The sequence below is a fragment of the Lingula anatina genome, chromosome 2 (genome assembly GCF_051362555.1).
Source record: "Lingula anatina isolate TDL-2025a chromosome 2, LinAna3.0, whole genome shotgun sequence".
In the NCBI taxonomy this organism is placed as follows: domain Eukaryota; kingdom Metazoa; phylum Brachiopoda; class Lingulata; order Lingulida; family Lingulidae; genus Lingula; species Lingula anatina.
In genome coordinates, this window is record NC_141768.1 from 44,870,247 (window position 1) to 44,884,334 (window position 14,088).

Below are 14,088 nucleotides of genomic sequence, written 5' to 3' on the forward strand. Positions count from 1 at the left end.
CGTACATACATTCATTGAAACCGAAAAGATGCCATATCATTACATACCAGATTGGGGGAGGGGGCTCATAATACCACGTTATCACACCAACAAGTCAGTCAGTTGAAAACAAGGAGTCAAAGGATTTTGAAACATGTCACAGGGCACACAAGCCAAAAAATCGAATAAAAAAACAGATCAGAATAGTATAAAAATTTCAACGAATTCAACAAGAGGTGTAGGTCCATTGTTTTGTGTCACTCTCTGGACATGAAGAATTTACTTTTCATTCAGTGCCAAAACACAATAAAATCAAAATGTGATTCATCATTGAAGTTCAAAACATTGGAATTTTGGGAAACGAGCAGTTGAGAAGTTGTGTGGTAAGTCAGTGGAAACGGGCATTATGCACGACTTAGTGATCTCCGTCTTTTTGCCATATTTTTAAAGTATAGTGCTGTGGCAGCAGAGATCACTGTATTGATAGGACTGACTTCACACTTACTTTAGCTGTATGCAGCGATAACATTATAAATGTCAAGTTTGATTATTTTTTTAGATATTTATTTTCTTGAAATAATTTTAACTGAAGCTTTAGCTAGAGTATGATTAGATGAAATGACCTAGTTTCAAAATGCACATAGAATGTTCAGACAAAATATCTTAATTTAACCAGAATATATTAGGCATGAGCAAAAAAGGTTGTATGGTTTGTATCATTCACCCTTAAATTTGTCTTTTGATTTCAAAGAAAACAATTTTTAAATAAAAATCGACATCTTTCATGTTATTGCTACTGTCATGCCACCTATAGTCAAGTGTGAAGTACAGATGAGGGTGGTGTGGGGGACCCCTACACGTGCCTTGTCTGGTGAACTTTCCACATCCACGGACCACTGGAAGGCAAAATAAAGTTCTGATGTTCAGTCAAATACCCAGATTGAAAAAGAAGAAAATAACACACCATCTCAGCGAAATGACATGTATACTGAATGAACCGTCTTTCTATCAGGGAGTTAAGTGTCCTCGTCAAATTTCTTTTTCAAATATCTGTCTTCATCATTTGGTGCCCCATGTGTATAACTTGACCAACTAAACTTCCCTTTCATTTTTTCTTGTTTTAGAATAATCTTTATAAAAAAAACAAAAGAGAAGTTTGACTTCAAGGAGCAATACTTAGGACGGCATTTCTTCACTGATTATATGCTTCATACCTGTAATTTGTACAGTCATATAATGTTCTCAACAAAAATAAAAATTGAAAAGGTGTGCAATTTTCAAGAAAAAAGCCTAGACTGCAATAAGCCATTCCTCATAGAGCAAAGGCATCAATTCACAGCTAACCAAAGTTTGCAACTGAACATATAACATCTAAGTAGGATAAATGCCTATTAAAGACCATGCACAAATTTGTTTCTTAATATTTCTATTTGGTGCACTGTCATAAATATGTATAAAAAGACCGTTTCTTATTAACAACATTTGAAATTAATATAAATTTTCATGAAAATTGTCATTTCAGATATATTTTTGACTGAAAATCATAATTTAATAAAAAATTGGTTTGGCTCTTTTTTTCTTTTGTTTTATTTGCCATTTCCTCATTAAATAAATGGGCTCTCCATTGTAATACAAGGCCTACTGTACTGTACTGTTCTTAAGTCATTAATATAACATATGTTTAATAAAAATGTGAAAAACATGGGATTTTCTTATGTAACATTTCCAAAGAGGGAGAAAAATGTTTTATCCAGCAGAGGTATTATAAAAACATGATCACAACTTTAGTTGGATAACCACATTAATTAAATTACAGCAACACATTTTAGTAAACAGATAAATAGACTATATAGTAAATAGACCATATATGTGTTTGTTATCAATAAAAGGATAAGGCTGAGGTAAAAGTGTTAGAAGAAAATAGAAATTAATGATGTTTCAAATATAAACATGAATTGAATTTAGTTACAACAAATTAGTTTTAAAGGGACTTTTCACTGAAAAATATATCAAGGAAAACATGTTAATGAATTGTTTTTGAACTGACATTGTAAATCAGTTTGAGGAAGAGCAAGCAAAATTAGCTGAAAAAAAACATACCAGAGAGCTATTCGCCATTTTTCCAAAGAATAATAGCATAGACTGTACAAAAACACCACAATGACATACTTTTTTTCTTTTCTTTCATACACATATATTTATATTTTTGTCATATTCATTGCATATCCTATCATTGTGTGAGCAATAAATCCACAATAACACCACATATAAACACACACTTAGTATTTTACCTGTATCAGCTTATCCTTTGCCTGTTGAACCAGCTCTTGCTCCCTGCCTCCAAACAGGTTCAACCCTATAGGTAGAAGCCTCTTCAAACAGGCCACATTCAAGCTGGTGTAGCTGTCCATCTTTGGCTTGTGCTTCTTCCTGCCAGACTTGGGAACTGTGCTCTCTTGGTCCTGACTCTGGTTGCCACTGTCTGCTCGCACCACCTGGAGGGATTTTCCTTGCTGACTGGGCATGATTAATGCCATGTTGTCGATCTCGTTCTGGGTGACAAAGTTGTGCTCTTCTCTCTTGAAAAACTGTTCATTAAAAAAATATTATATAAAACATCCATTAAAATTCTTTCTTAAGTTTTAATTAAAATTAATGAAATTTCAGAAAGAACAAAATACTTTCAGACTTCAGTAAATTTCAGTCTAGTAGTACAGTAAAACGTACTAATAAGTTTACATTAAAATATATTAGCCAGCAATAAAAAATAGTTTCTCATGCATTAGTTTTACTTACGGGTGACTTGGTCCAGTAGGTGAAGATTTCAGCAATACATGTGTACAGCTTCTCTGCACCCACTGTGGGGTTTCTAAGCCAGTGAGACCTGTGCTGGTCCACATACTTGATCAACAGAGGGAAGAAGGCATAGATATCTCGTACCAGGATGTGCATTGCCTGAAATTATAAGAAAAATGTATATTTGTGATAAAATGTAAATAGTCACTAAAATGATCATTGTCATCAGCATTATTATTATTATTGTTATTACTATTATGGTGTGTAAAATGTAGACAATATTAATATCATGGTGAATTTTGTATGTAAAGGCCTAAAAAGCACGGGGGCTTGTATTTAGAGGCTTTTATACTCACAACTTCTGCTTTTTAATCTTATCATTATCATTGTTTATATCTGGCATTTAAAGGTTGAAATAATTTAAGTGAACTTGTGTGCTTTGGTCAAGACAACAATAAAATGGACTACTATTCATTATTCATTGCATTATATTCTGAATATAAAAGTAATAAATCTTTTAAAAATTTAAAATTTCCTGTGAATACATACATCATGTAGCTGTTCTTCAATCTCAGAGTCTATGTCCTGCTGGTTCCTCTTGATGGCATTGTACTGTTCCTCCAGGAGCTCCACCTTGTGACGGTTATCTGTGATTTTCTCTGCCAGGGGGAGCATGTGCTCCTCCAGCATCTCCAGGGTGGAGTTAGCAATAATTGGTTGGGTACGTGCTGCAAAAAATGCAATATACAATGGGCCTTTATGTGAATGCATTAAAAGTTTTATATGTCTGATGGGGTGAAAATAAGAAAACAATATCTTTGTTAATTGGCGCACTAACTGGTATGTTCAAAAGGTCAAAATTCTTTCAGTTTTAAAATTCATGTCTCATTCCTCAAGAAAATTCATACATGATACCTAATAACATGATTTTTTTTTCTATTTACCACAAACATTACCTGAGTCTCATGTATATCTGTAAACTCACTTTCAATATCAGCATGCAAGCATACCTCTGGCATTTCCCATAACCAGTGACAAAAAGCAAAGTACCTTGCGTTACTGGTTACTGCAAAAGGCATGCTGACAGTGGAAGTTTACAAAATTCTCCGAAACTCAGGCTGATACAACCTAACACCAAGTCAGTTTTCTTACTTGCAATCCTGTTCATCCAGGGGGCGTTAGGTGTCCCCACATTGTTCTTAATCAGCTTCAGCACATTTCCCAGTACCGCATTCATCAGCTGTGCCGTTACCGTGGTAACATGGTTGCTGGAAGAGGTGTCAAACTGCAAACTGTTTCTTCTGTCAGAGCCATAGTCCTGACTATAATGTTATGACAATTAAAGTAAGCTGTTTCTTGTTTTGAAGTGCTATATTATCTTTATTTTTCATGCTACAAAAAGTTTCTAGCACCTGCATTTTTGCCACAGAAACTACAGCACAATTAGTTTCCTATCTGTTAATAATTAAAACCATCTTATCTTTAGAGGGATGTATAAAAATATAATCTATTTCTCTGACTGAGTTTAACTCTTAACTGACAATAATGAGTTCTAAGAAATTGCCAATGTCAAATATGATTTTAAATATTTAAAGCAGCAAATCACTGTCAAAAAAAATAGTTTTGGTCAGAATTATATTCATCTCTACTTCTACCTCTACCAAGGTACAACAAGTGTATTTACCCTTCAGTCAAGTTGACATTATCTGGCCCCTGGGACCACCAGAAAGGCAAGTAGCTGAGAGAGAAATAGGATGAGAAATTTAGAAACTGAGAATAAAATGAAGAAACGTGATAATCAGTAATTTTTACGGCATAAGTACGTAGTGATGTGCCCTATTAATGTGAAGAAAAACATTTGTTTGTCAATCAGAATGTTTAATATTCAGTGATCAAATTAATTTACAACACGAGTAGACAGGAGACACAAACACATGTATTTACCATATACCCACAGGTAAGAATCTGGATTATTTTTAAATATTCAGTTATAAAATTGTGCTTTAAAGCACCTTTACTGCACAGATGGACACTTGTCATGATGTGCAAAGAGCTTATATATTAATGGAGAGGTGTTTGGTTTCTTAAAAGAAACAAATAGGAACAAACATGAAGAGTTGGCTAGCCTGGGCCCCGTATCTCAAAAGCATCATGTATTGCAAATAGGGATATCACATAGAGGCTACAATGTATTACATGTATATGGGGCGAGTATGAGTTATGGAATCGAGACGCTTGCGCACAGTCGCAATGTGCAATGCTTTCGAGATATGGGGCCCTGGTTATCTGGGGTGCATCATAGTGATCATTTTGTGGTTTATGTGAAGTTTAAGTAAAAGAGTACCTGCACAGCATGGGCAGAGTGACCTCAATGACGTGAGGAGCCTCTTGATATTTGCCGCCGGACTCTGCCAGTTCTTCTATCTCAGCAACAATCTTGTCCAGAGTCGGAAGGTTGTCTGCTAGCTGCTTCATGACATCTGAGGGAGGAAAAAGAAGGCACACTTTATTTGTAAAACTCTACTGTACATTCCATTTCATTTGATGTTTATTACACATTGCCTTCATTGCAATAAAGAGCAAAAACAATGTTTATTACAGCTAACACAATAAAGAATACTAGTCAGTCAAAATATTATGGTACATGCAATTAATTTTTTCATACATGTATGTAGTGAAAAATGTGCTTGCTTGAGTAATTTTGTGCACCTTTTATCCTTTTAAATAAAAAAATGAATCTTTCTAGAAAGTCTCCTGCTGTTACCTTGTGCCTCCAGGGAGTGTTCAGCTATCCTCTCCTCCGTGATTCCATACAACATGGAGTGTTTATTGTACCTGTTCAGCTGGGGTTCCAGGAACGCCACTGGGAATGTGCTGGCAAAGGAGGCGATACACTCACCCAGGAGAGGACGATGCCTAGTGGCATATATAGCAAGAGGTTTATTATTTCTCTACCATTTATCAACTACAGATTTCATCACAGAGAGCGAGAGAGAGAGGATTGTTTATAAAGATTATTAGATGTCAGCATCAATCCAGAAAGTTTTTTTTTTCAAAGCTGCACACAAAATTACAATGTGTTCAGAAAGGTGCTAAAAACTTCCCAGTTAAAACTTTTAAAGCTCAAGAAAGTAGACTTTGATTGCAACTTCAAAAAATCCACTTCACAAAGTATTTTCTTTTAAATTCTGTAGAGTGCAATGCAATTTTATATATTTCATCTATTTATCACCACTATTTCTACTAGATATTATATTCTTTCAGCTCCAGCAGAGGAAATTTTAGCCAAATGCTAACCATCTGTCAAAAGTAGAAAATAAAAAGTTGATTTCCTTTGACTACAAAATAAAAGAGAAATCTATGGAAGTGTGTTTAAATGATAACTCACTTCATAAGAAGGAAACACAGCCATGATGTCAAAAAATTTGAATGTTTTAGCTCTGGTGTTTTTAAAAGGGAAACAATAAAATAATTCACTCCCCAAAAAACAAGTTGTCCTTTATCCAATATATGTATTGCAATAATTTAAGAACGGCAAAAACAAATTATCTTAATGTTTAGATTCTTCAATTAAGACAAAATAAATTGTAATTATAATTGTAATTGCAATGCCATATAAAACTGGACAAATAATGCACAAACACAACCAAGATTTTTCAATCAGTCACAAATACAAAGGTGTATGGTGCTGTATGCCTTGCAGTTCTTTTGAACAACATTACTGTGAATGCTGTGGTAAAAAGCAGAGGGTAGGGGGGGGGGGTGAACATGAAGCAGGTGATAGAGTACTATTCTATATTACTGATACAAACAAAACTGTTATAGAACTTCCCAATTCTTTTAACAGCAAATTTGAAACAATAAATCCATTTGTAAAAAAAAATTAATGAAGATTCAAATGACACAGTTAACATTTCATTGTTTGTCACCACTTTCTTAAAAAACTGGTCACAAAAAAATCACCACAACTTATTAACTAGTTAGAAAACTACTGACCAAAACAAAAATTCATTACTGTTTGGAAGTCTTCATTTTCATGATAAAAAGGTTACAAAAAAAATCTCCCAAATATCCAAAAGGTAGTGATGACAATTGCCAAAACTTGGCCATGCATCCCGTCTGATTAACATTTCAGACATGCAAAATCTTCTGTATAAACTGTAACAATTTGTTCCTGTGTTCACTGCAGAAGAACAAACCTACAGCATACAAAATGATGCTCAAATCTGTTTTTTTTTAATGATTATTATTAATGCAGGCAAATATTTTCAACTTTCCTATGCATAACACATGCCACTGATACCTGTTCATTTCTTCCAGCAAATAGATCCTGTAGGAACATTTCATATTATTTGATAAATTCAAAATTTCATTTGAATTAAACATATTTTCAGTCTAAATCAATTGAAATAATATCCAAAAATAAAGACACACCTTCTACTTCTTAGCCAATAAAACATATAGCAAAAATCTCAATACATAATGAAAAGAATAATTCTTGATAAAAAATATTCATTAACTGAAACAGAAAGAATGCCATGAATATAAAACAGACAACACCAATGATCAATTTTTGTATAAATTATATAAAAGAATTCTTCTTACCTTTCCACACATGCTGCTGTGCTAGTGCCCAAAGTGTACAAGGCATTGAGGATTTTATAACTGGCAAGCTGCATCTCTCCAACTTCAACAATAAAGAAAATCAAAATCATTAATCTTGTAGATATGATACTTTTTCATTTCTCAAACATCCAATACACATGTATTCTCAGTTAACTATTTATGTTGATATTTCTTTATAACCTATATGAATATTTGTCTTCATAATATATTTTAGATCTACATAGAATGACACAATGTTCATGAATAAATATGATCTATGCCAAGCTGTTGGGAGAGCCTAAAATGGTGAGAGAGGGCTCAAACTTCAACCAAATCCTTTCCAAAAGATCTCCATGGTTGAGATAATTTATCATATCAGAAATATCAGTGTATTTCACAGTCACTCACCCAGCAAGTCTGCTCCATAATTATTAGAACCAAGATGATCAAACATAGAGGACAGCACTGGCAGCAGCACCATGTGGACATAGTTGAGACTGGTGGCGCCCCTGGAGATGGTTCCTTTCACATGGCTAAATCGCCCACTCTTTATATTGTGGACTACTTGGTACAGGTCGTCTGCTGCATTGTTGAAAAATGGCAGGAGGGAAGAGCGGACTATCTCTGGGCTGTTCTTCACCACAGATCTAGGTAATGTTTATAGTTTGAAAAATGTTTACATTCAATAATGAAGATCAATCTTTAAAAAATTTGGTATCAGAATTTAATTCTGATGTGGGTATAAGAAGACACTTATCTCAAATGCCTCTTTAGTATGTATTGAAATACCAATACTTTCAATCTAGAATATTGCCTTAAATCCTTAATATCTCTTTTTTAAAGCAATTAACCCCTTAAATCTGTTATGTAACCCATAAAAAGAATTTGCAAGGAGTTGTTACATTTTGTTCCACAGCTCAATATGTAATCTAAGTTGGTATTTCAACTCAAACTTTATTTAACATCACAATTTCAAAATTGGCTGGTCAACATTGAATCACTGTTAAATACTTCTTAACCAACTTCAAATTTTAACTAAGATACAGTAGTTGATCAACTTTGTGTGCCTGCTTGGTAAAAACTTTTTAAAACTGTCACACATGTAGAACAAAGCTACCTAAGATACAGGACTGAAACTGGCCACTAACCTTGCATCAATAGCGTGAACCAAAACCTGCAGACACCTGACTGCTATGTCAACATCATGCCCAAATGCTGTGATCTTCTGCCTCAGAAGGAAGGCAAGCTTGCAAAACAGACTTTGTGAAAAAAAAAAGAAAGTAACCACACATGTTAATAAGGATATTTCCTTTAAATATATTTTGTTAGTAATATAAAATACAGAAGACAGTTTTTGAAACCCCACAAAATTAATTTATATCTGGCTGATCATTATAAAACCATGGTCATGGTATAGTTTATAGTAATGTTATCAACCATTCAGATAACTATTTCGATTGCCTTGCCCCACATCTTTATGAAAAGGAATTATATAGAAATGGTCACCAGAGGTCAAAGGTCAACCACTCACCTTGCTGTCATTTCTTTCTCCTTGACAGAGGCCATGCCAACACTGGCCTGTGGCATCCCTGGGGCTGCTATGAAGTACACTTTGTGGGCACGGAAATACTTCTCCACCAATGGGAGGACCACCTGAAGGAATTTCAAAAATAAATTTTGAACCACATGGTTTTGATTCATTGTGCCAAATATGTCTTGCCTTGGCAAAATCCTAAAATACAATTCTTCTCTGGGTAGAGCTTCTCTTTGGATGACTAATAAAATTGACACATAAAAACATTTCAATATTTTCAATGATCCATATTTTGATCAATATAACAAAAAATTAAATCTTTAATTAGACTGATTTTTTTCTCAACTAACATTGTTGGCCATGTGCATGACAGCTGTATGTTTTACCTTGGCTTCAAAAGTGCTCTTTGAAGGAAAAAGACAAGCTCAAACTTAGAAACAATAAATCAAAGCTTTCTCAAGAGGGTTAATTACCTTTCCAAAGAATTTAACATCTTCAGTTGCCATGGTGTAACTTTCTCTCCTACTATAACGGCTACTTGGTTTCAGGGTATTCAGGTTCACAGCAGCCTTATCCACATATTCCAGTAGCTTCTCAAGCAGGGAGTAAGCAAATCTTTTTTCTGTTGCCGAGACGCCCACTCCACTGTCTGCCTCCGAGTCCTTACTTTGTCTGGAATTAGACACAGTCCTGGGGCCCGCTACGCTCATTTTCCTATTGTCAGCCATGTCGTTGCTACTGAGTACCAAGTTTGTACCCGATGGGTAAAAGGGGAGAAGGAAAGTGATTGGGGACAGGAAAGGAAAGAGAGAGGAAGAAAGAAAGAAAAAAGTGTGTTAGCCATTGAAACCTATTCCCCAACGACAAAAATCAATTGTAAGGAGAACATAAGAAAACCTTTGTACACCTAGCCTATATAAATTAACAAAAACTTTCAAGATATGTGCCTTTTTATGTTATTTCTAAAATGGGATAAAAAAATAATAAGCATCTTTCATTTTCTGTGGCACTTACATCTAAAGATAGTTAAGTCATATGCATTTCTAAAATCTGTAACAAATCAAAACAGGAATGCTAGATTACTAACATTACTCAAGTTTACTGAAATCATGGATAGCCTTTATTTTCTAGTTCTGGGCATGCTGATTCAATTTTTTGTTAGCTTTGAATAAAACTACATTATGTTAAAACAAGCACAAGATGCAGACCAAATGCACTATTTTAAATCAGTCAATCCATGCAAAGTTAACCAAAATCTATACCATCTTTATACAGTAAAATTCATTTGATTTTTCTTATATTTAAAAATATGTTCACAAAAACATATAAGCGCTCATCAAACATTTTCAAAATGGATTCATTTCATTCCAAATCTTTCAAAGCACATGAATGCAGGCAGTATCATGATAATTTTAGGTGTCCACTCTAAATCCAACTATTATCATATCACAACTCCTGCCAAAAATATAAAAGGCAAACATGAATTTGAAAGCATAACAACCCTTTACTTCCTTCACTTCAAGACAGCAGGAAGCAAGGAAGATGAAGAGAAAGATGAGAAAGAAGAAATCGGGTCACACTCAAAAATAATGGTACAGGTAGCACAAAGCTGTGACAATAGCCCTCGAGGTGGTTTCAAAAAGGACTAATAAACAAAAATGTATCTTTTAAAAGCCTTAACTTTTCAGTCTTATTTCACTCAATAGAAATAAAAAGTCAATGAAATATTATGCCTGTTTGCCATATACAAAAAAGTCCCATGGTTATCTTATTTGTGTGTACTACTACATGTATAACTTGAGTCTGAATCAAAAAGACCAAATGTTTCAGACTTAAAAGTATTCACATACATACATATTCCAAATTGTTCCCCTAATGTGAGATGCATATTAAGTTTTACTCAATATGCATTTATAAATTCGACACTGAAACCTATTTAGACACTAATATAAATGAATGAGCACACACCACACATAAACTCACCAACACCATGCAAAATGGTAAAATATATGTTTAGTGTACATATGTAAGTGGAAAATTCTCATACATACAACTGCAGAAAAAAAGAGTTTTTAGTGAGTTAGTTCTGCATGTTTGTAATGCTTCCGAAATTGAGCATTAATTAACTTCAGAAAATGTTGTTTATAAAAAGGTTCAATTGTGTATATCCCATCTGATCATCTTATTAATGGTAGATTGCTTAAATCCCTTTCAATAACTTAATGTTTATTTTATCAACTGCACCATCTTTGGGCTAATATAAGCTAGATAAAATATGTCCTCTGATCAAAATGACAAAATCAAAGATTCTATTACATTAAGCAAATTTTGAAGTATATCCTAAAAATAACCACGTAATTTGGTAAAATTTGGCCAAAATTTGGTTTTGGTAAAATTTGGTAACTATTCACATAATACCATTACTCTCTCGCTCAAGATGCTAGAAATCATGCATATCGCCAATATAAATGAACAATGATGCCATATACAATAAGTTAATCAAATGCCCATAAATTTAAACATGATCACAATTATGACTTAAATAATCGTGGCAAACATCAGGCGATAAGATGTTAAGGGATCTTGGATATTAACGAAAAAGTCCAAAACTAATGCAGCTAATGAAATTTCCTATTAACTTAAAGAAAAGGTCTAGCAAGCCAAACAATTTTTCAAAGTTTGTAGTCACAGTGTAACACGAGTGACGTAATATCAGCGTTTTGAGGCTAAAATTGTCTTTTTTTTAATCAAGAATTTCTCTTAAACAAAAAGCCCTATTAATACGATTGAAATAGCTATCTAAAGGTTAGCACAAACTCCATTAAACTCTGTCAGGATTTTCTCTTTTTATTTTTACTTTTGATTTTATTTTGATAAAACGTGAATTTTACGAAATATATATGGACCTTCCAATTTCAGTATTAATAACTTCAAAAATAAAAGGTCAATCCAAAAACCAAGACTCAGACGACTAGATATTATACTGAAACAGAGACACATCAAATTTCATGTCAATCTGACAGTTACAGAATGAGATATGGGGATTGAAGTTTAGACTATGTTATCAATCTTCAAAGCTGAGAAATCGCTCCTAAACCATTTTGCTCAGGTAATTGGGCTATTTAAGCAAAATAATTGCACCTCCACCTTACCTGTTATCATCTTGTTGATCGGGAAGGTCTATACACCATTACGTGTTAAAATTGGGTTGTTTGTTTCTATCTAGATGCCAGAAAATCTTACTTTTGTACGCAAACTTATTCGTACCACGAAAGTCGCTCTTCCCTGGGAAATGATTGACAGCTGAGTAGGTCTGCCTACTCTCGTTTCACTGACGTAATTAATCATAATTGTGCCTGACGCAGTAGGAGTCTGTGCACTGTCTAGGAAGTGTCTAAGGAAGCGCTTACAAACAAAAAGAGGATTACTTGGTGTGCCAGCAGAGGACAATGCCACCCGTCGTGCGTGGGCGCCGCTCTACACACCAAGACGCGAAAATTGAGAAAGTAAAGCAAGATTTACTCCGAGAAATGGCCGAATGTGGGTACGTATATGCCATGATGCCACAGAGTGCCAAGACCGTAATATGCGAATTTGAAAATGTTTTGGGTGGCAATATTACTTTAAAACTTGCTTGCTATTACAATCTTTATTGTGCATAAAATGATTGCCTAACGATTTTTTTCTGACAACCCTAGACGTTGTACGAATACTCAGCAGTTCAAGTGTGATCTCGAGTCTTTACCGCGGGGTTTCTCCATCCACCAGAAGCACTCTCTTTCAAAATTCTCTTGCTTTCCTCGCTCATCCGTTTTCTCACGACTTTCTTTCTTCCCATGACTGTGTATATAACTGTGGTCTGCTTAGCTGACGTAAGACTTATGAGCTGCCAGGGCACGCGTAACAGCTTAAGAAGTAAGACAACCATTCTTGCTCCGCCCCCATAGTAACGGTGCTTGACAACGGAGGCGGAGCCTAAAGCCTGCCACCCGTACCAGTCAGGACAGGTAGAAAAACTCGTCCAAATGTATATTTTTAGTCCGTGTTTCACAAATATAACTTAATTGAGTATTAGATACAAAATTGATTATTTCAAACGTATAAAAAACTAAAAATCGAGTTTTAGACGTATTTTTAATATCCTAGACCCCTTAAAATGCCCATGTTTTAAATTAAATGCACTTCATTAAAAATTTATTTGAAAATTCCATGTTTAGAGCACTCCAATTCAAGTTATGATAACACACACGCACGCACATGCACATACACACATGCAGGTGTTCCTAACCTCTGCAGTCTATAGCCCTGCATCTGTAGAAACTTGAGCAGCTCCTGGGCTCTCTCTCTGTGGGGCCTCTTCTCTTTGTCTGTCAGGATGTCAAAGGGAACAACTTGCTGGTGAATACCGCCACCTGGAGGGAAATATGGTTCAAAACTGATGAAATTGTAATATTATTTAATTAATCATGAGAGAATTATTAGGTATTTGATCAGCAAAGGTATGTAATCAAAATGTAAAATGATAATGTACTGAATATATATCCTGGATTTTAGAGTAAATATACAATAAAATAAAGAATTCAATTTTAAATGATCAAATGTTAATGAAATCTCAAGTTGTTTTAAATATGACATCTTTTAAGAAGCTTTAAAACATGCTTGAGTTATAATGAGAGTTTGACTTTCCAAATGAGTGCACTTTTTGGTAAGCCAGAATGTATAAACTTTTAATAACGAGTAAAAATGGCTCCACACCAATAGCATCTAATTCATCTTTCTTCTTTCTTGCCCAGACATCATGTGAGTTGGATGCCAGCCTCTCCGCCATATTTTGCATCTCTCTGGTCAAGGTCAAATTACGTAGGTCAACAGGACGAGGGTTGTAATTCTGGGAGTCCTACAATAAAATATCAGATGCTTTTAAGAAATATAAAAGATTTAATAGTTTTTTCCTACCGTAAAATATCACTCACATATTTATAATCTGTATCAAATAAAACCATGGCAATACCATCTTTTATAAGGTTATTCAATTTCCAAGGCATTCATTAAATTCCGACCATTAACTAAACTAAATAAACTCAGGGCTTTACTAAATATATCTAATCTAATATTCACACTGATGTACATCTTTCACCTTTAATGTTAAATAAACATAATTTAGTTGCCTACTG

At 34.3% G+C, this 14,088-nt stretch overlaps 1 protein-coding gene across 24 annotated transcripts in view; it reads right to left on the reverse strand.

The window, feature by feature from the left end:
* Nucleotides 1-14,088, reverse strand: part of LOC106160817 (ryanodine receptor) — a 130,989-nt gene that overhangs the window by 23,500 nt on the left and 93,401 nt on the right. For 19 of the 24 annotated variants that reach the window (XM_087006916.1, XM_087006922.1, XM_087006905.1 and 16 more), the window contains 16 exons: nucleotides 13,670-13,811; nucleotides 13,203-13,326; nucleotides 9,388-9,649; nucleotides 8,912-9,033; nucleotides 8,529-8,639; nucleotides 7,789-8,027; nucleotides 7,381-7,462; nucleotides 7,079-7,105; nucleotides 5,540-5,691; nucleotides 5,120-5,255; nucleotides 4,460-4,513; nucleotides 3,928-4,097; nucleotides 3,325-3,503; nucleotides 2,776-2,934; nucleotides 2,271-2,567; nucleotides 843-875 (listed from right to left, as the gene is read on the reverse strand). In XM_087006916.1, coding sequence (XP_086863042.1) covers nucleotides 843-875; nucleotides 2,271-2,567; nucleotides 2,776-2,934; nucleotides 3,325-3,503; nucleotides 3,928-4,097; nucleotides 4,460-4,513; nucleotides 5,120-5,255; nucleotides 5,540-5,691; nucleotides 7,079-7,105; nucleotides 7,381-7,462; nucleotides 7,789-8,027; nucleotides 8,529-8,639; nucleotides 8,912-9,033; nucleotides 9,388-9,649; nucleotides 13,203-13,326; nucleotides 13,670-13,811 — 2,289 coding nt within the window. The remainder of the gene's footprint in view (nucleotides 1-842; nucleotides 876-2,270; nucleotides 2,568-2,775; nucleotides 2,935-3,324; nucleotides 3,504-3,927; nucleotides 4,098-4,459; nucleotides 4,514-5,119; nucleotides 5,256-5,539; nucleotides 5,692-7,078; nucleotides 7,106-7,380; nucleotides 7,463-7,788; nucleotides 8,028-8,528; nucleotides 8,640-8,911; nucleotides 9,034-9,387; nucleotides 9,650-13,202; nucleotides 13,327-13,669; nucleotides 13,812-14,088) is intronic. The other 5 variants (XM_087006914.1, XM_087006911.1, XM_087006919.1 and 2 more) reach the window with 4 other exon arrangements.